Source organism: Watersipora subatra, chromosome 1 (assembly GCF_963576615.1).
Source record: "Watersipora subatra chromosome 1, tzWatSuba1.1, whole genome shotgun sequence".
In the NCBI taxonomy this organism is placed as follows: Eukaryota; Metazoa; Bryozoa; class Gymnolaemata; order Cheilostomatida; family Watersiporidae; genus Watersipora; species Watersipora subatra.
The window spans coordinates 76,866,340-76,891,638 of record NC_088708.1 but is presented as its reverse complement, the minus strand read 5'-3'; the positions used below and the strand labels follow the sequence as shown (position 1 = coordinate 76,891,638).

Below are 25,299 nucleotides of genomic sequence, written 5' to 3'. Positions count from 1 at the left end.
ACACTCCAAACTTTGCTAAAGTAGTACCAGCTGAATCACTGTTCAACTATCAGTTAAGATCGCTGCCTGACACTGCAACCAACTCACTGAGACATGCCAAGACGCACTTGAATCCATTTAAGCCCGGAGATATAGTTTATGTGAAGACAGTCAAGTCAAAGTGTACTACGATTTGACCGACTGGCAGAATCACAGCACTCTTATCAAACACTGCTGCTAAAGTAGATAAAATACCACGACACATAGCAGATCTGCGGTTTTGTCACCGAATCTCACCAAGTAATCCAGCCAGTGATGCAGAAGTTTCTATAGACTTACAATACCAATTACCACCCGACGACGACAATGATATAGACATTGGAAACGAAAACAATGCTAATCAAGAAATGACCATAATGAAGCTCGTATCAGCCATAGAGAACGCCGCCCACTACAATGGTTGGCTGATTTTTATGTAATTGACTGATGTGATTTCGTAATCAGAAGGAGGTGTAAATAGGAATTGTCTGAACATGTAGAAGTAGTATTCATGTAAATAGGAATTGTCTGAACATGTTGAAGTAGTATTCATTTAATATTGTTTGTGTTTTATGTAATGCTTTGCTGTATAAGTAATGCTTGCTAATATTTGTACTGTATCATTAGTGTGCGTAATGCTTGCAGACACCTACAGTACTCTTGTCAGCTTCAACTATAGTTGCCCATTGACAGTGCTCGCAGCGAGTACAGTAGATGCCACAGGAATTTTAGTTTATGTAACCATTGCAGTAGGCTTGATAGAGCAATTGTGTGTTACGCGATGAGTCAGATGAATTAGCACATGTTGATGTGTACATGTAATCACTTGCTGCGAATAAAGTGCTTTGACTAATTGTATTCTGTGTGTGTGACGAGAAAATCAACTAGCCACAAATATATTCATTACATCGATTGAAATACTCACGCCTGACGCCCTTGACGCTAGCGCGGTTGACAGTTACGCATAACGGAACGATTATTAAGCCGTCTGCAAACGCGGCAATCCCTTCAGTAAATGTATGCATCAGCATACCTAGTAATGTCTTTACTAGTATGCCAGGTAAGTCGCTAAAATTTCTTGTGTAACCCTTTACTATCCGTGCAACACCAGTCATTTGGTTAGTTTAGCTATATGCACAATTTGAGTAGTAAAATAAACACACGGACTAGGGTTGGACGTTCGGAGAAACAACGTGCACGTATTTAACAATTAACTTCCTAAAGACGTTTTTGAGAGCACTGTCCAACAAAATCTAGACTTGCTATAAGTGTATTTCAATGTTTGTGTACGTATAATAATATTTTTATCAGACACTGAATTCCAATTGAAAGCAATATTGACGATAAACTACACGTAGCATAACTTACTTCTAGAACGCTAACGTGATAGACGTACATCTAGCGTGCGTAGCAAACGCTCGTCTAAAGCCGAGAATATTTACTCAATTCTGATTGGTCGGAGATACCGTCACTCATTGGTTTATTTGAAAACAGCGGCTAGTCTATCATTTTGAAGAGCAACTCCTTCTGTTCTTGTAGCTTTCTGTTGACTGTCAAGTTTGTAATATCGAAGTATGTCTGGTTGTGTTTTACTTTTATAGTTAAGTGAAGCTCTGTAATTGCTGATTACTGACATGTATAGCAATCTTCTTATTAGCCCTGGTAATGCAGATGCAATTGGTTACGGTTTTGTTCTAAATATTTTTGACAAATTGGGCAAAAAGGTACTAGAAGATTGTCAGAATCGATATCGATTTAGTTATATCAGCCTGGAACTGTAAAGCAGTTAATGTCGTGGATACTTAATTTGTTTGGGTGTCTAGGCATTGACAACTATAGAATTTAGTTTGTGGGATTTGCACTTTCATTAGATCAGCAAATGTTTTGACTAATTTATTTTGCTTATAGTATAATTGAATTTTTTTAGCGTGTTAGCATTTTTATCTTCTTTTATTAAATATATTTTATCTCAGGACAAGTTTTTTAATTTAAAGTATGACATTCTGTCTTTTGACCTTGTAATAACTTGTAGTACATTTACGCTTAGCATAGGATGATATTTTGACAAATATGTGCTGCCTAATTTCGCCAAATAAAGTTGGGAGTTCGATAGGACCGATAATGCACACTCTAATCATAATATTAGTTTGCTTTAGCATATTGTGAGCAACTACAATAGCCGATAAAAATTCATTGTCAGTAAAATCGTTCAACGTACTAGGAACGATTTCAAGCTATGTCTGGTTAATTCAATGAAACCAATGATATAAAACCCCGCAGGATTGGTTACGACCATCGTGTGGGCGGGTTTGTTGATCGAGCTCTGTTACGATGAACCCGAACGTAGCACCAGAACAAAGAAATATGCTGAATAAAGCCCCTTGTAAATTTACAAATTTATATGAAAAATGGTGGCTATTTTACTGATATGTTGGTTTCATTTTGTTGTCAAATAAATATAGTTGCCCAATACTGTCACAGTTATGTTCAGTCAGTTGCCATTCACAAGCATTCATGATATTAAAGATGTGATTGCGTCAAATTTTAGTTGACTTTAAATGCAAATTTTTTTTGTCCATCAGTTGATATGTTGTTTGTTGTGTTAGGCGATCTCATTGTCAAGATATTTGAAGATTAATATCAGCAGGAATTGGTCGCGGTAAAAACATTCAGGCTAAAAGAACATGCCCTAAACGATGTAACGAATGATACAACCTGTCTCTATCGCTTGTGTTCACATCGGCTATTGCGATAAAAGTCTCGTCCTACGTGGCCCTATTAGCATTTATATATTTTATTTTATATTTGCTCATGTTGGCTAGACTAAAATTTTAAATCCAGCTAGATACATTATTATAAATGTCTCAAATAAGGGAAATTGAAAACTTGCCATATTAGCTTCCTCTAAATGCTGTGTAAATGTGTGAGTACCGACTACGATTCTCCCGGTCTATGGTAATTAAGTCGTCGAGTTAACTTATTTCATTGTGGCCTTTGTATCAGCTAAGTTTTCCGTTGCTACCCACACTGGAAACTAGCTACTAAACAAAATACGCGCGCCACCATCTTTGAAAAGAATATGTTCAAATATATGGCGAAACCAACTGCATCCCAAAAAGTAATGTGTAGTCGACGTTATCTAGTCATTATCAGGATTAATTTGTAGAAAAGATTTACTGATCACATTCGATTAGTTCATTCAAGTACAAAGCAAATGGTTTTATGATTTGACTGAAATAGTGAACGCAAAACATCAGTTTTGTTGAAATCACTTAACCCACCGATTCTGGCAAAGGATTACTAAAGCGGTTATTGCATTTAGTTGGCGGTTTGTGGACTCACCTGTTTTCACTTAGTAGGGGGGAGCATAAAATTTTTTAAACTTAATATTTGGTCTGCTGGAATTCCGTCTGTCCGAGTCGAGCTATGCAGAAATACCTGCCAATACAGCTCTGATTACACTTCATAAATCCATCTATCAGAGAAGATTTCAGCACAGATGGCAACAGGGCTATGATGTATTCGATATGTTCTGCAAATCATGTTTTGCATTGTCTTCAACAATATTATTTTATTACATAATTTTTACAAGCCAAAAAAATGTTCATCGCATCGTCAAGTTTTTATTAAAAACATCCATCCAAGTCGTGGCCATTCACATAGTTTCAACTCCTATAATAGGACAAATTAATCTACTGCAACAAACTCAAACAAAACATATTATGGTTTGTGCGGCACAAATTTGTGTCTCCCTCTCTCCCATTTATGGCAGTTTCCAGACCGACCTGACTGCTCCCTAGTGAACCACATAAACATCCTGTAACAATAAAACAAATGTATAAATGTCATTCATATATATGTCGTTCTAATGCGTATCTACGGAAAGCTTTCAATTTGATAGATTGTGAGTGTAATTTTCAAAATGACTAAATGTTTAACAAAAGCATAAATACGCAAAGCCAACAATTCGAAGCTTACTGAGAGTTAACGATGAGCATCGATCAATCGGTGTTTTTCACTTTCTACAAGTGAGAAATGAACATAAATTCTAATCATAAATCTACCAGCTAAAACGCCAAAAAAAATTTTAAGCAAATGTTATAGCTAGATGAAACGATAAAATGTTGTGAAAAGATTAAAAAGTTATGAAACGATGACGCAAAAAGTTATAATTTTACTTATTAGTAGATGTATTCATGAGTACTAAAATGATTACCGTTAGTTTAGAATATATGTAAAGGATACTCAAAGTTGAAGATAAATTTACCTCTATTCTCCTATCATTCTCTGCAGCATAATGCCTGTCAGCTCTAACCATAACCTGTCTACCCAAATCTTTAATCACCTGACGCTCAGAAAACCTTTAGTCACCTTCCCTGAACTGAGCGCTGTTACAATTCTGTTGTTTGTCAATAAAATGTGTCGATGCAGTAATTCAGTAAATTAACGATGTCAATTAAATCAGTAAATTAAATGTCGATGCACGTAGCTACTAGAATCTACTACTAGCCAATGCGCATAACTAACTAGTCATAGAGTAAAATTCCTAACAATGAGAATCTTCGAAATCACAGACAAACCGTTTTACGAGCGATAACATTTAATACGACCTACATGTATATAAAAATATCGTGCTGATGATTGGCTAATGAAGAGATCTAATATTTATCGCTCGTTGACTATTTTTATATGTATCACTTGTTACATCACGAATGAAGCACCTCCTCGAATCTGAGCTTTTTAAAAGATGGCCTCATTCAAACGCTTATATCTCTGGACAGGTCCATAAAGATAAAAATGTCATCAAATTGTAGCTGATGTTTAAGCCTTTTATTGGTCTTAATTTCATCAAGTCGACCTTTTTGACGCAATCACATCTTTAATAGTCACCATTGTGTAATGGCCCAAATTTGGTTTTAGATTTTGAGTATGAGAACTACACTGCACAACTTTGCCTGCTGTGCCATTTTATTGACCAGGTCAAACAATGTGACAACGATGGAAGACTCATTTTATGGTAGGGGTGGCAAAATATTAATCAAAAACAAGGGAAAAAAGGCCGCTGTTCGGGTGATTTGGGGTAAATTATATTTAACTTTGATGGTTTATTCGCAACAAAATTCACATTACAGTTATTTGGTATCAAAAGGTTCACCATGTCTTACTCTGCTGTGTTGTAGGTGCAAAATATGTGGAAATGTGATTTCAAGCTCTTCAAAGCTAAAAAAACGAACAGTTAATCGCAGCCATCACGAAAACGCCCTAGATTGGAATCTTTTTATTTTGCCGATGTACTCGAACATTCTTGTTATTGTTTTTACACGTGATGAAGAGGCCAATGACAGGCCAATAAAACTATCATACTATGTGACATAACTTTCATGTACAACTTTTATCGTATTTACTAGGTAAATCAGACACATTGATTCCGATTTTGTACTCAAAATAAAGATCGGTTCACTAAGTTTCAGAGTAATGAAGGCTTTTTACAGCGTTTTAATATCGGTCTCGCAAACAACACGATCGGCACAACAAGCTCCACCCATAAATACGTGACGTAACATAGCTTTTTAGGAATGGAAGTTAAGGATGTTTAGACCAATTTAGAATAATAGAGATGAGCGTTTTAAAATCCATTATTATCTAAATTCAGTCTTAAAAATAATCTGTCTTTCCTGAAATGTAGATAAGCTATTGAACATTGCATATTTAAAAATGAGCTCAAAAAATCGCGCCAACAGTTATAAAACCGTGCTTTTTCAGCTCATTTTTCTCAGTGTTCAGCTTATTTAAACATGTAACAAGCTACGAGCAATTTTAAATAGTTTATATACCTTTCATAAAAAAACAAATTATTTTACAGGCTGGATTTAGATAATAATGGGTTTTAAGACACCGATCTCTATTGTTCTAAATCGGACTAAACATCTTTAACTTCCGTTCCTGAAAAAGCTAGGTTTCGTCACATGTCCATGCCGATGTTATGCCGATCGTGTTGTTCTCGAGATGGATATTGAAACGCTTTAAAAAAGCCTTAGTGACTTTGAAGGTTAGTGGACCAATATTTATTTTGAGTACAAAATCGGAATCAGCGTGTCAGATTTACCTAGAAAATACGATAAAAGTTGTACGTGACAGTTATGGTTTAATGGATAAGACACATGTCACTGGCTTTCCGTGTTGTAAAAAAACTGCTCCTCGGTCAGTCATTTGGGCATTTGTCTGAAGAATTCTGATTACTTCACATCAAAGTATTGTGATCTCTCGGTTTTTCTGAGCATCTCCTTCAGTTTGGAAAATGCTTCCTGGTGGATATCATCCCACCTGATGTCATCCCACACAAAATCTCTCTTGTTCACCAGGAGTCTTAGAGGCTCCGTCTCAGCTGATATATTTGGAGTAATCTTTGACATTTATGTCTCATGTCGCAAGAAGCGCCTATCCCCTTCTGGTGATGTTGGTCACTCCATCTTGGAAATGGCTTTCACTCTTTAGGATCTGGTTTTAGCCCATTTGATGTGAGCACATGGCCAATTGTGACATTTACTGCTAAAAAACCTTGCTATTGTCCCTATTCAGTCTCAGACCAGTTTTTCTGGTACATTCCAGCAGACCTCTCAAGTTGTAGTCATGTTCCTTTTGGTCTTGCTACTACTGTTACCCTTTTCAGTCTGACAAGAGTGTCAGCCAGCCTTATTTAAAGTTCCTCCGGTGCACTTGATTACCAAATGGCATCATCAGGTATTTGTAACGCCCATTTGGAGTCCAGAAGGTAGGTGATTTTGTTACTTCATCTGATAACTTGACTTGTTGGATATCATTTGTAGCATCATACGAGGGACAAGTATCTTGCAGCATTCAACTGAGGCAACACAACTTCAAGGGTTAGCATGGGTATGTGATTCCTTTTGAGGGCTTTGTTCAGATTTTGTGGGTCAATGCAGATGCGTATTGTCCCATTAGGCTTTCTGACAGGCAGCATATGGCTGATTCACTTGGTTGAGGTATTTGCCTTTGTTATAACTCCACATTGCTTTAGCCTACTTACTTCGTTCGTGACATTCTCTTCCATCATCACCGGTATCTTCCATGGGCATATCAGGACTGGTCTCAAGTCAGCATTCAGCGCGATGTTGTATTCACCAGAAGTTCCAGTCATTGAAAAACCCCCTCATATTCTTGCAGTAGAGCATCAACTTCAGTGTTAGATACCAGGTTAACCAGATCTAAGCATGTTATGGCTAACAACAAGCTGTGCTAATTACCAGGCTTTTAGTTAATGTGTATTGCTGCCTCCATCCAAGGTTTCCAGGAAACACCAACACAGTGGAGCACATAGTAAAACGTAGCCAGTCAGCTGGGTTGTAGTTTTCTGCAGTTTTGGTTTTCTCAGTGATCTGTGGTCTCTCTGTTGCATGTGGCACCGGTGTCCAGCTGAAACTCCAAAACTGTTTTCAGTTGGCCTGTAGTACCATCGGGGAAACCAGTAGCTTTTTTCCTTGTTGCTTGATCAACAGTTCTCAGTTGTTCATCCGAAAAGTAGTTCCAAGTAGTACTTGCTTGGTGGGCTTTTTCCCTGCTAGGTTTGTCTCCCCTTTCCTCCCTTAGTTGCCACTTAAATGTGCATTGAGTTGAATAGTGATTCGTTGTTCCACATTTGCGACATCTTTCCACATTTGCCATAGACTGGACATGATCTGAGTGGGTGCTTTGTTATGCAGCGTTGACAATGCTCCTGCTGGATTCTCAGTCGTCCTCCTTTGTTTTATTTTGTTACCATATGTTACCAGCTTAACTTCCTTATGGAATCTACACTCAAATGCTTTCAAATCTTTATTTGCACTCTCAACCAAGGGTCATATGTCTAATGCCTCTGTCTTGTGTCAGTGTTAGAGTTATGTTGGACCTTTCAAACAGTCGGTGTCGGCTGCTGTAACCATCTATACTGAAAATGAGAGCCTGCAGAACCATGCGCTCACGTAGTTCACCCAAGTTGCAAAGCCTTGCTATGTTATGAAGTTCTGTCACAAACCATCATTGTCACCGTATTTATCCGAGGCGCACAGTATTCCTCAAAGTTTCACAAACTGTGTCAAAGTCTTTATTAGTTGCTTGAGTCCATGTCAACGAGTCGAACATGTCCAGACTCTTAGGGTCAATCATTCTCAATAGCAGAGCTACTTTTACCTTCAAGTTTCCTTAGCTCTTTTTGGATGCTATGATCATAGAGTTATCTTCCCTTAGAGTGATAACAGTGCCTTCAACAACACAAGCGTTTCCGGTGCCAACCAGGAGCGTTTAGGCCGCGCCCCTTTTTTGTGCTGGTCATCTGTACGATTGACTAGCACAAAAAAGGGTCGTGGCCTAAACACTCCTTGGTGGTACCGGAAACGCTCGTGTTGTTATCACTCTAAGGGAAGATAACTCTATGGCTGTGATAAATAAATCAATGTTTCTTTTAAAAAATTTCCATTGATATGGGAGGTCAACGCCCACCCTCCTTCAACGACTCGGGACACAACAGCTATCTCATTGTTAAATCAAATCGTTACCACCACTGGTAGTAATGTTAGCTGTTAGCAGAACATGCTTCTGTCCGGACTGACCACACACTCGTTATGCTCTAACTTTACTACACTTGAGGCACCATGTGTAATTATGGTATGAATAGTGAAGTTGAGGGTTCTAGGTCACACATACAGTGTAGAGTTGAACATTACTTTTTGGGCATGGCCAATCCAAAGAAAGCCGTGGGCATGCGCGCGTACGCAAAAAAGTAAAATGCCGAAATAATAAGTATAAAATGCAATCTGCAAGGATATGGCAGCTGTGTGGATTTAGCCTCACTTGGACACAGTTAACTTTAAAAATTGCATAACTTATTCACTGCATAAATATTTTCACATCATTTTTTACAATGTTGTTTTCGATTATCATGGTTAGCCTCTACACTTTGTCGAGGTAACCATGAATCAATGGTAGGTCACTAACTGGCAGCAAAGTGAAGGGCTGGTGCAAGACTAATATTTTCTACTAGGTCACCTGACAAACTCGTGATGGTTCTTGACTTTATTTTTGAGAACAAACAAATGTTAAATGGAATGTAATATAACACGAGATTGTTGTGATAAAATACGAAATAAAAGATAATTGACATATCAGTTTTTAGCATGAATCAACCATTAGTCAGTTAGTGTTAGCTGAGGCATTATGCATTGTTTTTCAACACACTTGCACTAATTCCAGACTTTTTTCTCTTCACATCACTTTTTTTCTTTGTGATTCCAGATGGATTCGGAAAGTTTGTAAACTAAGATTTAAGTGTTGGCTCATGTTAGTTTCAGTATTGCTGGAATGATAACACAATACAAGCCAGCTATTTAATTGTAAATCTTTTATAAACAAGGACGATGATACATCACTAGTTAATGGCAAGGCCAACGGTGGAGATGTTTTATCTCCACGCCGTACACAGAGACAAAATGTGTACGATTCTCCGATGCCATCTGTGGACAGTCTCATTCCATAACTAGTTACTAAAGCTTGTGCTTTGTTACTAACCAGGAAATTTGTTGCTAATATTATTCACTGTATCTGAATTTTATTCTGTTCATTCTTTACTCTCTTTAATATCCCTCCGATATGTGTAGGAGTGAGATTTTTTAATTTATGGTACAAGCTTTTATGTTTACATTCTCTTGTGGTAATTTTTTGTGATCATATGCTGTTTTATGGTTTTCTGATTTTTATGTATGCGGTTTCAGGGTACAGTTAAGCTGACGATAAATGCAGCCAAACTGTCTCTTCACTATTGTCATGCATGCAATATAATGCTTGAACAATTTTGTTGCTATTATATATTTTTCTTGCAACAATTTTGCCACCTTTTTTGTTGCTACTTCAACTTGCTTTTTGGATTCCATCATTTTAAAATGAAAATGAGAATGTATGAAGCGCTGTTTAACCCTTTGACAGGGGAAACGACCAGAATGTCGTTTACCGGTTGCGTGGGGAAACGACATTTATGTCTATTTCGGTAGACGTTTATAAAGCTGTCGTCTAGTAACGTTAAACAAAGGATATGAACACTAGTAAGTTTTAAATATCATCAACAAGATATCAGTCGATGATTTACAATATGAAACGATTATCTGAGAGGCGTTGCTTTGTGCTAAAAGCTAAACAAATCGCGATTCCTTGGAAAAGATTAAAAGTTGGAAAAACCAGTCAACATCGGCTCGACTTTCAAAACGGTAAAATAAAAGATTATTTTATCCTGCGATCGTTAGTGATTTTTTGTCTGATCAGAATAAAATTAATTCAAATGATAGAAGTGATGTAAACTTTTTTGGACTTTTAATATACTTGGAATATTCAGAGAACACGATCGTTATGGTGGCTCGCACGACTACGTTATAGCGTTTGACTCTACCGAAAAAGATGCTTCCAAGCATTTCATACAGGGACAATTGCACATGGTTGTAATTTTTTTTGAGTAGTAGATATGTGAATGAATGTATATGTACAAAAAATTTTGTTCATTGAACTAAATTTAAGATTTGAGCTATGCATGTTCATAAAATATCGATTTTTTTGAATTTTCGAAAATAAATTACACGAGTCTCGGTTGTTTTTGGGGGGGCTTATACCCGGTCAAAGGATTAATATTATTTGAACAATGTTGAAGCAATTTATGTAAAGTAGAGCGGCATAAACATGCAGTTATATATGGTATTGCCATGCTTTGAGTCTTTAGACGTTGTATCTTTGCTATTAACGTATCTGTCGACACAAATATATTGTATATACCTAAATTTTGTCACAGTGAAAATTTGTAAAATGATTGTAGGTTGATTTCCAATCAGTTTGACCAACGGATCTCACTTTGAGCAGCTATTTCCATCTTTTGAAATGACGATGTATCTATTTAGGCATCTATCTGTTTATTATCTATATCTATCTATTTGGGCATTGTCATTTTAATCTGTATAGTTTTTCCAGCTAAGGCCTCTAACAACTAGTCCAACTTATTACACAAAAAGTGCTTGTGTTGAGTTTGAAAATTTTATAACTGACCAGTTTGATCATCACGTTGTGGCCAAATTTATATAACTAATATTTGCAAATGTACAGTTTTAATTTTCGTGCTTCCGTTACCATAGTTACGACGTTTGCGAATGTCAATAGAACACTGAATTCATGTGCCTAAAAGGCTTTATTTCTAAATTTAAGTTTGTAACAGCTGATAAACGATATTTATCAAACTTCCAGTTTCAACATGTCAATATTTTATTAAATTACTTGCTGTTTTTGGATACCTGAAGCCAGCGCAAAGTTCAATTCCATCTTTTTTGGCTATTAAGAACAGTTTGAATGACATAAACAACAGGGTTGGCTCGGTTTAAACCAGCCCGAAAAACCGGTTTTTATGGTTTTTTCATTATTTTTCGTGAAAAAACAATATTTTAAGCTCCTAGTGGTTCATGTACGGTAGAAATGCAATTATATGTAATTATCAGCTGTGGAAGTTTATTTAGGACACAATAGTAAATTGATGGCAGAGTTCCAAGTTGAAACTACATGAAATTCTAGCACAACAATGAATTAGTGAATTTCATTTTCAATTGGTTTTATCAAGTGATATGATGATCTCTTTACTGATGAAATATAAAAACCATGTGAAATATACTAATCCAATCATTGTCTCTAATAATGAATAAATACTTTCTCAAGTCTGGCCAGTGAGAAAGGATTACTTATAATTAGAAATTAAAACAATAAAATCCTTTTGGGCAAAAGCTTCAAGTTTGCAAACTAATGTTTTATTTATTGGGCACAAGCCAAAGTAGTTCGATTGTTACAATTCAGTTTATTAAGTTTGTTGTGTTATGAAAAGTTTTGAAAGGCAAAGGTCTTAAGGCAAAATGTAATAGGTGTGCTGTCGTAACGCGAGGTCACGCAGATAGGCTTAAAGCTCACGTAGCAAAATGTCAAGCTGAAAACACCAATTTAGACAGCGATGCTAATATTCAAGTGATAGAAGTTGAGTCATCTGCCACAGCTCCAAACACTAGCAATGCATCTGCATTATGCTCTGCTCTACACTACCACACGACTAATCACTGGGATTAAAGTTTCTACTTATAAATAGAGCTGTATGTAAAATATTCACTTTATGTGATAAGATTTCTGCTATGTATTTCATCGCTCATGTTTGATTTACAACTCATTCTGAAATTTCCATGTTCTCTCTCTTTTTTCCCCATAACAACTCCCACAGTACCATCTTTAACAGATGATTCCACATATGTATGTTCAATACTCAATCATGCAGCTATAGTAAGGGATTTTAATTAGACTTAAAATTGTAAAAACCTTGGTAAAATTATAAAAACCGGTTTAATCCAAAAAAACTGTTTTTTTTCATAAAAACCGTGGTTTTTTCCAACCCTGATAAACAAGGATATTTATACGCTGTACATCTCAAATAATTACACTGCCTCATTGAAAGTTTCTTTAAAAGCGAAAGTAGCATGTAATGCTTGACCAATTATCAGTTCCAATCACTGCTGTAAAATACCGAGACTGGTAGGCCTCATTGACAGTGGGTAGTTGTTTGTTTTATCCATTTGATTGCTCTATAGCACTATTGTTGTTTTATTAAGTAGCTTGCTATGGTTTTTATTATTTAGTTGCAACATGGAGGACTATGTCAAGGTAGAGAAGATTGGAGAGGGTAAGAAGATGCTTTCCTTTGAAATTGTAATCTATATTGTGGCTGTTGCAACAGCATGTTTGAAACAACTGTAACAGCCGTATGCATGGCTGGTGCACAATTTTGTTTTCGATATGTTATGTAACAAGTAAGATGTAAGATTACATTAAGAGTGCTCTGTAACAGGTACATATGGTGTAGTGTACAAAGGTCAGAATAAGAAGACAGGCCAGATTGTAGCATTGAAGAAAATCCGTTTGGAGAGTGAAGAGGAAGGGGTGCCTTCCACTGCTATTCGGGAGATATCTCTTCTCAAGGAACTCAAGCATCCGAATGTTGTTTCGTAAGTGGGTCACGTTGTTTCGTAAGTAGGTCAATGTAACACGTTAAGTCATGTCGATCCATGTATTATTCATTTGCAAAACTACTGCTTGATGACTGTTGCTAGTCAGTGGTGACCAGGCATTTAATTGGGCATTTACGTTATAGGTTGAATGATGTCCTCATGCAGGAGAAAGAACTTTTCCTTGTGTTTGAATTTCTCTCTATGGACCTCAAGAAGTACTTAGACACAATTCCCAAGGGGGAGTTTATGGATCCTGCTCTCTGCAAGGTTGCTGCACATATGAACCAATAGCATGGCTTGACTCAGTCCGGTTATTTAAGCTACTCAAAAGGATGTTGCAAATAGTGTGCCCCAAATGTTAGAACACATGAAATAGTTTATTCTACCATAAATTAAAGTTAACTCGTGCAGTCTTTATCTGTGAAGCCAAATTTTCCTCATAGTATGTTACATGCCCAATTGCAAGTGTTAATCTCACGCGAGACCGAAAGTTTGTCCCAATGACCTAAAGAAATTATCGCAGGGACATGCACGTACATCTATGTGAATGCGCGTTTTACTTTGCCATGTGTTTTGTTTGTCTTTTAGAATTTTGGTCCCAAGTATTTTCTTCAACTGGCATCCTTTTGACTTGCATTTGATATGAGGTGGACTTATTTTTTGTAGAGTTACATGTATCAACTCCTCTTGGGCACACTTTTTTGCCACCAACGCCGAGTGCTTCATAGAGACCTCAAGCCACAGAATTTGCTCATAGATAAGAAAGGGACAATAAAATTAGCCGACTTTGGTCTTGCCAGAGCAGTTGGTGTTCCAGTCAGGGTCTATACCCATGAGGTAGGCCATTTCAGAGATTATGGATATGATCACAAGGGGCTGAAGTAAGCTGTTTTTGATTGTATTACTATTTGCTGTCCTGATCTTCTCGCAGGTAGTGACATTATGGTACAGAGCTCCAGAAGTGCTGTTAGGTTCCACTAGATATGCGGCTGCCCTGGACATTTGGAGCATAGCCACCATCTTTGCAGAAATGTGCACAAAACGGCCACTATTTCATGGAGACTCAGAAATTGATCAAATTTTTAAGATATTCAGGTAAGGGCACCAAATGAGGGAAGGACAATTGGTTTGATAACCCCACAATTTTTTTTTATCTCATTAGAAATTGCCAATATGTTTAAAAAGAAAATTACATAATTTGTACTAAAATTGCACGATAACTCGATAGTCGACTGCGATAGTCGGTAGTTGTCTTCTCGATATGATTGTTGCCTATTTTTAGTCTATCAAAACATCCGGAACTTATATGTCATTATCGAATAATAAAAAAGAATATGAATCGATAGTTTTACAGATGGTTTTTGTTGTTTTTTCTGCAGCTTTTCCCATCCCTTTACACGATCTTTTCAGGCACGTGTGGTCATCTGGCTAATGAAGTAATTATCGAGTTACCTATCAGGTAACTCGATAATACGATAGTTTTACCAGCTGCCAAGTCACGCGATAACTATCAGTGAACTCTGTCTGCTCATTGATAATTCGATCGCTATCGGTGGGACAACTCCAATGATAGTCGATCACACTTTCCAAACTACAAATGCCATCCCTAGTTTTTACTATAGCAGAAAAAACCAATTTCAACAATTCTAATTTTATCATCTCATTAAAAATTGTCAATATATTTAAAAAGGAAATTACATAGTTTTTACCATAGCAGAAAAAACTAATTTCAACAAATCAAGGTTCTAACTACATAAATCAGAGTTATCATACGAATGTTCTCTATTATAGAACTCTCGGTACGCCTACAGAGGAGACATGGCCAGGTGTGTCAGAGCTACCTGACTATAAATCAAACTTCCCTAACTGGAAACCTGAAGATCAGTTGAAAGAGGCCATACCTCAACTGGATGAAAAAGGCCATGATATGCTACAAGTGAGGATAAATTTATTATGTACTAGAAATTCCCCTGTCATACAGCCCACGACCAAAGTGATATTGGAAAAAAAAAAGGGTACTGCTGGTTGAGAAATGCAATATTAGCAGTCAAATGGCACTGCAGTGCAATGGGAGAACTTCAATGGTAGCTGCTATGTACTGGGTGTTATTATGTACACCAAACAGCAATAATGAAAGGAAAAGATTATGCTTATAATAAAAACTCAAGTGTTTGGTATTAAACATGTTAAACATTATATCAATCACAATGTTAACACCGTACAAGTTCAACCTAGCTTCAAATTTTTTTCAAAAATGTCATTTGTTTCAAAAATATCAATAAATATCGATATATATCAGTAATATATTTTTCAAAATATCGATATTTTCGCCAACCCTTGTTTATATCGCTCCCCTGCAATAGGAGAAATGCAATATTAAAAGTAAAATGGCAAACTGCTGTGTAATATACACAGTTTGAAAGTTGGTTGTATTGAATGTAGAATGGTTTTGACAGCGATCTGTAATCAAAGTGAAGAAATGGGTCATGATCACAGAAACCCCGGTTAAGTCGGGTGTGTGAGATTTAGAGTTATCTACACTAGCAGGAGAAAATTCTCAATGATTTTGCAAAAAAAATTTAATTCCAGCTTAATTACAGCAGATTTTATGGTCAATAAACTGAATGCATGTTTACCATTAGTGTGAAAACATAGTTCTGAGAAACTGGTGTTAAAGTTTGAAAAACGAAAACCAATGCCCAATTTCGTTTACATTTCAAAACGTCATAGCAACCAATATCAAGAAGTTGTGATATCTATCTAGATTTTGGTATTTATAATATGCAAAAAATTATGCTCAATTTAAAAATCTAAACAGATTTTATTTGGTTGTCATAGAAATAGCTGTATATCTATAAGAAAATGTAAGCCTATTACTTAATTTTGCAGATATTAAAAACGGTTTGACAGTACTGCGTTAGTGGGCACAGCCGTAATATCATCAACAAAATCTTTAGAAAAATAATAACAGTAACATATTGAACACCCTCGATCACTATATACTTCGATCTTATAAATTCGAATGATTATTCTTATAATTAAATCTTATAATAGTAAATAATTATTCTTATAATTAAATATTTTTGCTGGATATTAAAAACGGCTTGGCAGTACCGCGATATTGGGCACAGCCGTAATATCATCAACAAAATCTTTAGAAAAACAATAACAGTAACATATTGCTCACCATCGGTCACTATATACTTCGATCTTGCAATTTGTAAAATCGAATAATTATTCTTGTAATTAAATATTGTAATAATCTTAAAATAATCGTTAGAAAAATATCATCGTCATTTCCTTTCACTGCTTTGGACATCAGTTGGAATACCAAAGTACTCATTATAAGTGTCCAAAATGTCAGAGTTCATTTTAAAATCAGCAAAAAAGAAACGATTACTTTTCAGTACTTCTGCGTTAATCACAGAAACCTTCGGCAATTAGTTCTACTCTCTGTCGCACGGCTATATCGGCGCTTTGTTGGCCGGTCTTAATTTTGATTTAAAAAGGCTTATCAGGTTTTAATGGCAATTTTAGGCCAAATAAACCTGTCTAGTTATGTATTATCCGATCAGATGGCTAAGTTTTAGGACATTGTCTACACTTTTCAAAGACTTAGTAACACATTTAAATAGGTTTTGTATCGTTATTATACTTCAACAACTACAAACAAAAATGGTAAAATTTGTTGATGAGATTTCGGTACAAGGGATTGGGTACGGCGTTGATGAATAATTTTATCATGAATAGCATTTATCATGAAGCTCTCAAACACTCGCTTTGCTCGGTTTGGTCGTGGGACTAGTTGAATGCCAGCCGTTGCGCGGGTAATGAAAAGGTTTTTGCTCAGTAAATTTTTCTTTATTTAACATAACCACAGTGACCATTCTCATTTGCAAACTCCATATCACGAGAAAAGTGTTTTGTGCAGTTCGAATGAAAAGAAAAAACGAAACAACTGTAAATGTGTTTAAATGCTAATGTGTCACTGTAGTTACCTACAGTAACTTTAGTGTATTTAGTAGTTATGATCTGCAATAAAATGTAACATTACAATTTACTGTGTGCAGTACGTACTGTGGGGAGTTTTTCTTACCTTCAAGTCAGATGTATCACATAAACGTTGAAGTTGACTTGAATGAATTTAGCTTACTAAACACATACTTGAAGCTAAGTTTTAGTAGGTATTTTACTAATCTTCAACATTGTCAGTCTAAAATTTTATCACTGACTGAATAACGCTGAACTGAAATAGCGAGCATCGTACATCTTTTCTAGACGTTGTGGTAAGGATTTCGGCGACCAGCATATAGGGACATTGGTCGTAATCAGTACGCCGACTGCCAAATTTCAAGGGAAGTTTTTGTTGATAACATATGGCGGAAAACAAATTCGATTTACATGTGGTATGGTGAGAACGAAAAAGCATTGTTTCATAAAGTACAGTGAAAAAAATTTATAACTGGTGCGTCGTAACGTGTGCAACCTCAAACTGTAAACAGTATATGGTAAGAGCGATGGGAATGGTGAGAATGGTGTAGCCTTGTGGTTGCAATCTTAGTGAGTTCATAACCAGGACGAACTGCATTTTTCATTCCAAGATTTTTAATCGCTATAGCTGGATTGACGAACGACGACAGACAAATGTTGCGATTTCTATGTATAGATTATATGATGTCCTATCTGGCATTTGCATTTCTTCAATGTATATTCATATATATTTTCAGAAACTATTCATATATGATCCAAGCAAAAGAATGTCATGCAAGCAAGCGTTGCTACACCCCTACTTCAATGATCTTGACAAAAACACCCAGCCTGCCATGGGCTAGCAGTCGCGAGTTGTTTGAGTTTTTGTTTATTAACAACACTCTTTGAAGGCTTTATATTTTCTTCAGTGCTGATGCTAAAGCATGTAACCTTTTTGAAACCTTTATGCTATCTAAGAAAGCAATGCATTGATTGTATGTTGGTATTCCATGTAAAGTGTATGCTGGTATTCCATGTAAGGTGTATGCTGGTATTCCATGTAAGGTGTATGCTGGTATTCCATGTAAAGTGTATGCTGGTATTCCATGTAAAGTGTATGCTGGTATTCCATGTAAGGTGTATGCTGGTATTCCATGTAGAGTGTATGTTGGTATTCCATGTAAAGTGTATGCTGGTATTCCATGTAAAGTGTATGCTGGTATGTCAGTGAAATGGATGATTGAGAAACGTTTTACTTTTTTAACATTAATCTGTAGAAATATACAATTAATAATCTCTCTGAATATGTGTACAAAAATAGGTCAAATACAATAAAAAATGTGAAAAAATGTACACACAACATAAATACAGATGAGCATGCACACACACTATCTACGGATCATATTTTAACAAAATGATTTTAACAACTGATTAGACCAATAACCCTGTTGATAAAAGTTTGACGCATTTAAACATAGCACACCAGGAATTTGCAGAAATTAAAATTGGACCAGTGATTATTAGACTTTGTTTTCTACAATCCAATGTTGAGTTTTAGAAATTTGGCACACGAAATCGCTATTCATTTTGCTTTATCTGACATGGTGAATACACTGACCATTCCATCTTGATTTCCGCAAGCCAACTTGACCTAAAACACAAAATCACCTCTTAGGCAGTTTGCTATTGTAAAACTTGAACTACAAATTTTTGGAACACAAGATTGGCATCAAACAAAAATTGTGTACTAAGAAAATACAGCTGCGCCAAGAGGATGGATACAGTGGAAAGGTGTGTGGGTGAGCTGTGTGTGACCTCACCTACACACCTTGAGGTGAATTTAAACAGGTATTTTTAAATTAAATTCATATGCTAGTTCGTTACTAGCTGTATCTGATCTAAAATTCTCAACTTGTGAAGTTGTGATAGAACGCTTACAGTATCTCATCTCTACGTTCTTTCGTGTTGAGAAATCAGAATGTATATACCGTAAGTCCTCGTGCTCGAACCACGCGGCTTGTGCTCGCAAACAGATGACTCATGAAGGAAAAAATAATCCTTCAACAAGCCGCCTGTGGTATCTAGCCGCCCTTACCAACAAGCCGCATATGCCCACAGACCGCGGCTAATGACAGGTTTTGTCGTCCTTGTACACATCTTGTCGTCCGACATCGGTACATGTGAAAAGGATTTTCTTTTACTTACAAGTTCGAATTAAAATTCCTGAACCCTTGCATCAAGGACTTACTTGCCATGTCTCAGCTAGATTTTTATTGCGCTGTTATTGAGGGCTTATAAGCTACACTGTAGGTTTTTCGTGAAGGTTTAGCACTAGTGGACATGGTTGTATCAAGCTAATGAGTTCAGTCTTGCTGCTGCTAACGATGTGAAATAACTGAACGCCTGTGGCTTGCTGCAATTTGTTTGATGTGGTGAGTTTTGCACTCAGTTTGGTCCATAGTTTATGCTTCGATATCAGCAGGCATTAACACGCCCCCCAACCACTTGTCTCTCACTCGTGTGTCACAAATTCATCTCGACTTAGAGCGATAAATTCTTCTTTAGTTTAAAGTATTCCATAAACATGACCTTGAAAATAACAGAGGAGGTCGCCAAAACTCTCGTACATAAAAGTGTATCATGAATGTGATTCTATGGTTATAGCGCGGGAGCTTAGCAGAGACCGCATTTATTGAGAAGCCGCCCTGAGCACCACATAAGTTTTAAAAGTTTGGCCTTTAGCCGCGGTCTATGACCTTGAACCAGAAGCCGCGGCCAACGAAAAGCCGCGCGGCATGAGCATGAGGACTTAGGTACAGTAATAGCTTTTCCACTTTCTGTACATGCTATACATACAGCCTACAATATCATTGGAAATATACAATCGAGCATGATTTAAAGAGTTTAATAATCTTACCAAATGGGGATGAAATTCCAAACAGCTAATCTTGGCAAGCTTTTGGCTCATAAAGCCTTCGTGATATTTGATAAGGCTGGTTACATCACCTGTCATGTTGTATACACTGATCATCTGCTCACTTAGGCCACTACAAAACAATTGCAATGCAGATAATTCACAGCCATGTGTAAATTAATATGGAGTCAAGTGACCCTCGGCAGTTTAGGGAATACTGTTTAGCTTGGTTGGAAGTAACATAAAATTGAAATTAAGATGATATCAGTTTGGCTAAAAAAAAGCTGATCGAACAGTTTTTAGTTTTGTTGGGGTTGCCGAAGCCACCAAATTATTAGCAGTCACTACCACTTCTGTGTTTATATTTTTGAACCCAACAAAAGGTAACTTAACTTAATACACTGAACTGAAGTTACAGACTCAGCACCAAGTGTGAACTAAAAACATGCGAGAGCAATTAAACAAACCAATCAAGGCTTCACTCTAACGCAAGGTATGACACAACGTTGGGGATCAATATTTAGGACAAACAACCTAAGCACAAACCATGAACATTAGGCCTACAATGTACTGTAAATAATCGGTTCCAGGAAAGTTGGCCAAAGTTTATATTATATTTTACGCTATAGTGACGGTTTTACAAACGGCAAAATACATGTAAATTGCCTAATCCGTTCCAAAATGTTTCCAAACTAACTTTTGTGGCCGTACAAAAAAAACACTTTCTTTTTGTACAAGAAGACTTGAAAAAGAGGACTTGACTTTCTAATTTGTTGGCTGTACATGTATTGTAACTGCAGTATTATTGGTTTGGATCGAAAAATTTTCTCCTTTTTCTTATCACTTTATATTCGTTTTTTGGGTCATGATTGCGGCATTTTTACAATAAGTTAAGAACATTTTTGACATCCATTTGCAAATATGTCGAAAATGTGTATTTTTTCTAGACAGCAAGGCCTATTCTGCAAAAAAAAACTAACAACAAATATTTTTATATGTCTACAATAAAAACAAAAATAAATTTTCACTATAAAAAGAACGGTGTGTACCCATCCATTGTCTAATTGCCTAGGAGTCTAGGGGATCAAGATTAGAATAAAAGATATCTTTCGATGATACTCCAACTCGTGGCATTCATATTGGTGAATCAATGCTGTAACACCGGCACCAATCGATCACTTTTAAGAAAATTTCTTTCTTAACAATTGCGCAGCTATTTATTCTCTGTTTTGTCGACACATCTGAAGATCTATCCCGACGAACTAGAATGTTGTGGAAGTTGGATATATATCAAATCATACATGGTGATGAGATACATGTACTACTCGTAACATTGAAATCTCCTTAACTAAACCCCCATATTTAATACACAAGTAGGTAAGAATTCAATATGACTTCGAACGGAGGCTATTCTTCACAAATGATACATTTTGAAGGTAATCATCGACTACTGGCAATCTGCTATTATCAACTAGCTGCCTCAGCATAACCCTTTCGCAGGCGAGTTTTTTGAGCTATTTGAGACCCATTGGGCAAATTAATTTTTCACAAATCAACTCAAAAAAATCATTGATACACTCTTATTTATGATATTGTATATGTGAATTATGTTTTTTATGATACCGGTAAATACAAATGAACATGTTTCAAGTCAATTCTTCAGTTAACTGTTTCTCTAGCTATGGTACTTTTGGAAGCATTGCCCTTGCAGAGGCCTCCACCGCAGTCTTGACACCATGTGCTTATTCTTGTTTCTCTATAGCCTTGCTTTTGCCTATAGCCTTTGGAGGACACCATAGCAGTAAAAGAGAGTTGTTGCACTCTGAGAAAACATTCAGAAAGCAGAAACAAGCTACAAATGAAATTCCCAGTTTTATTTGAAGGCGTTTTTATTTCGGATTTTTCATTCGTTTAGTATTGAAAAACAGCTCATTTTTGGTTGTTAACAGAGACCAATCTATTGTAGTTTACCATTGCTAAAAATTAAACAAAAGAAAGCAATAAGTTAAGCAGAAACCAATTTATAAAAAACGTTTGTGTGGCGACATAATAGTCGCTACACCCATCAGCATCAGTATCTCTAAACGACAATAATGTCGCTATGCCTGCAAAAGGGTTAAGAACTATAAGTGATGGATGGTGCTTTACATGTACTCACCACGCAATGAGGTCAGATTGTTTATGTAGCACCATGTTGCGAAGAGTAGATCCAGTAGAAATTGCTCCAATACTTTCCTGTTTTCTAAGATCCCAAAACTTAATTTCTCCTGAGCGACTGTAAAGAGGTCAAATTGAAGTGATGTTTATGACATATTTCAAGATAAAGTTAGCGTGCATATAATGCTGCTATAGGTGATGCCTTGACTTAGGATTTGTCTGAGAAGATAGATAGCAATAATACACGTACCACGCAGAGACTAGAGAATCTCCATAACCTTTCAGCATTTGGCAGTTGAGTACATAGGAGCCGTGTCTAAGAATGCAAGTTGGACTGCAAACATAGAGAGTAGATAATATAGTTGTAGAAACCGGGATGCATGACTGAATTCATAAAGTAACAACTAATCAGACCTCCCTACCTAGAGTGAAAGTATCAGCTTGAAGAACTGAGTCAATCTAAGTTCACCTTATAGAATGTCAGTGCCAAAGTTCGGACAGTATAATATTTCATTACGATCAAAATCTCTATTAGGCAAATTCTCAGCCACTGAGACACATGCATGGCTTCAGAACAAAATATTCCCCAAAAGTTGAAGATTCATATTTACACTTCAGTCATACCTCAACATATGAGAAATTTGAGATACAACAAAAAACCCGAGCAAATGTTTGCCTTGAGATATGAGATGAATTTGGCATGTGAGCATATGGATGGTTCTTTATGCGGCTACTAGGTGGCTGAGTATGTGAGAGGCCACTTATGAACACCGCATCGCTTAATCTTTCTCTTCAAACGAGTTTGAGAAAGTTTTAGAAAAACCCACTGAAGGTGGAAGCGAGGCAAGAAGAACCCACTGAAGGTGGAAGCGAGGCAAGAAGAACCGGATGCCGGAAAAAGAAGAGTAAAGAGCTGAAAAAGAAGTTAGAATCAAGTTTAGTGCAAATCATTTGCAACGTATGATTAAAAGTTAATTTTATGAGTTTGTAAAGTAAGCTAAGTTCATGTAAGCTTAATTTATAGTTTGTGCTCACAAAAGTGCAGCATACCGCACATGTTGCCGTCAAGCCTCTCTCATACCGCACATGTTGCCGTCAAGCCTCTCTCATACCGCACATGTTGCCGTCAAGCCTCTCTCATACCGCACATGTTGCCGTCAAGCCTCTCTCATACCGCACATGTTGCCGTCAAGCCTCTCTCATACCGCACATGTTGCCTCTCTCATACCGCACATGTTGCCGTCAAGCCTCTCTCATACGCACATGTTGCCGTCAAGCCTCTCTCATACCGCACATGTTGCCGTCAAGCCTCTCTCATACCGCACATGTTGCCGTCAAGCCTCTCTAATACCGCACATGTTGCCGTCAAGCCTCTCTCATACCGCCGTTAGCCGCTACCGTATGGTAAGAACACTCAATACGGTACATAATAACATCACATTTTATTGCAGATTTTAATCAATTCATGGATTTTACTTAAACCATAACTTTCATGTAAATCAAACATGCTGATTCTGATTTTGTACTCAAAATAAAGATTGGTCCACTAACCTTCAATGTTATGAAGGCTTTTTAAAGCATTTCAATATCCGTCTCCAAAACAACACATTCGGCAGAACAAGCTCCGCTCATAAATATGTGACGTGGCCTAGCTTTTTAGGAACAGAAGTTAGGGATGTTTAGTCCGATTTAGAATGATAGAGATGGGTGTCTTAAAACTCATTATTATCTAAATTCAGCCAGTAAAATAATTTCAGTCTTTTATGAAAGGTATATAAACTATTTAAAATTGCTCGTAGCTTGTTACACGATGGTTAATAAGCTGAACGCCGAGAAAAATGAGCTAAAAAAAGTGCAATTTTATCACAAGCTAGCATTGTTATTGCGCTTTTTTGAGCTCATTTTTAAATACGCATTGCTAAATAGCTTATTTACCTTTTAGAAACGACTGAAATTATTTTGAAAGCTGAATTTAGATAATAATGGGTTTTAAAACACCCATCTCTATCATTCTAAATCGGACTGAACATCCCTTCCATTCTTAAAAAGCTAAGTTACGTCACATATTTATGGAAGGAGCTTGTTGTGCCGATTGTGTTGTTTTTGAGACCAATATTAAAACGCTGTAAAAAAGCCTTCATTACTCTGAGAGTTAGTGGACCGATCTTTATTTTGAGTACAAAATCGGAATCAGCGTGTCTGGTTTACCTAGTAAATACGATCAAAGTTGTATGTGACAGTTATGGTTTAATTTACGGATAGGTATCGTAAATTCCGGCTTATAAGTCGACCAGGCGTATAAGTCGAGGTCTAAAGTTTGGTTTAACAATCCTGGTTTTGACATGTACATGTACCTGCCATATAAGTCGACCCCCCTTCTCTGGCTAAAATTGCTTGATCGCTAATAGTTATTAATTGATTGCTAACAGCATTCGAGGCGGGCGGATGCGTAGCTGAAGAAGTGGCATTAAAAATACCATGAACATAAACACGCATGTATTTTTAGTACTGTCGGCAATACATACAACAATTAACAAAAGAACGAAAGACGATAGCTCTAGTAGAGACCACAAAGCCAATAGGACGAAACTGCCACCTTTAATAATATGACCGTTTGGGACGGAAAAGCCATGCCACATGACAGATTTCTGTCAAGAATTGTGATCCGAGTACACAAAAAATATTAATTCTAGTGGATTAGTTGGATAGTCAAATGGATTTCCCATGTCTGGGCTTGTTGGCAGATACCAGAAATAAGCATTAAATTAAAAAAGCACGAAGGGAATCCGTATTCCAGAAGGGAATCCTAACAACGACAATTTGAATGGTGATGAATGGGAGTTTGTGTTTGATCCATCTCATGTTGAGTAGGGTTTCTAGTATTTTACTATTTCATAAATAAATCCCTATGTCATATTATGTAATTTGATTTGCGATAGTTTTTTGAAGTTGAGTTGTGGTACAATTCGTGTCATGAAAAACGTGACTGCGGTATAAGCCGGGGATAGATTTTTAAGCTTGAGATTTGGTGTCAAATTTTCCACTTATACGTCAAAATTTTTGGTATTTGTTCCTTTGTGAGCATAGGTGGTAAATTAGAATAATTGGAAATGTGTTTTTTTCATTGTAATATCCTGTTTTAGGTGTTTTTTTCAAAGGATGAGAACAGATTAATTCATA

General features: G+C 36.6%; 2 protein-coding genes across 3 annotated transcripts in view; one reads left to right on the top strand and one right to left on the bottom strand.

Annotated features, from left to right (window-relative positions):
• Positions 1 to 1,507: 1,507 nt before the first annotated feature.
• Positions 1,508 to 18,346, top strand: LOC137399970 (cyclin-dependent kinase 1-like). 2 transcript variants are annotated; one of them, XR_010979196.1, is made up of 9 exons: positions 1,508 to 1,590; positions 12,711 to 12,754; positions 12,920 to 13,076; positions 13,223 to 13,346; positions 13,746 to 13,916; positions 14,011 to 14,174; positions 14,871 to 15,015; positions 17,807 to 18,065; positions 18,114 to 18,346. XR_010979196.1 is itself a non-coding variant. In XM_068086254.1 (8 exons), exons 2-8 carry the CDS (start codon positions 12,718 to 12,720, stop codon positions 17,909 to 17,911), a joined length of 903 nt encoding a protein of 300 aa, XP_067942355.1. In that variant the 5' UTR covers positions 1,508 to 1,590; positions 12,711 to 12,717; the 3' UTR covers positions 17,912 to 18,346. The 2 variants fall into 2 exon arrangements, 1 of the variants encoding a protein (XP_067942355.1); XM_068086254.1 differs by having other exon boundaries at positions 17,807 to 18,346.
• LOC137399939 (regulatory-associated protein of mTOR-like) overlaps positions 18,295 to 25,299 on the bottom strand; it is a 29,329-nt gene continuing 22,324 nt past the window's right edge. The window contains exons 24-27 of the mRNA XM_068086208.1: positions 22,370 to 22,453; positions 22,121 to 22,237; positions 19,966 to 20,095; positions 18,295 to 18,699 (exon numbers count right to left, since the gene is read on the bottom strand). Of these exons, the coding sequence (XP_067942309.1) occupies positions 18,631 to 18,699; positions 19,966 to 20,095; positions 22,121 to 22,237; positions 22,370 to 22,453 (400 nt within the window). The 3' untranslated portion in view covers positions 18,295 to 18,630. The remainder of the gene's footprint in view (positions 18,700 to 19,965; positions 20,096 to 22,120; positions 22,238 to 22,369; positions 22,454 to 25,299) is intronic.

Bases quoted from the DNA above. Each gene is read 5' to 3' on its own strand.
- LOC137399970 (XM_068086254.1), top strand. From the start codon at position 12,718: ATGGAGGACTATGTCAAGGTAGAGAAGATTGGAGAGG. The intron at 13,917-14,010 runs GTAGGCCATTTC...ATCTTCTCGCAG, and splicing joins TCAGGGTCTATACCCATGAG to GTAGTGACATTATGGTACAG. The intron at 15,016-17,806 runs GTGAGGATAAAT...ATATATTTTCAG, and splicing joins AAGGCCATGATATGCTACAA to AAACTATTCATATATGATCC.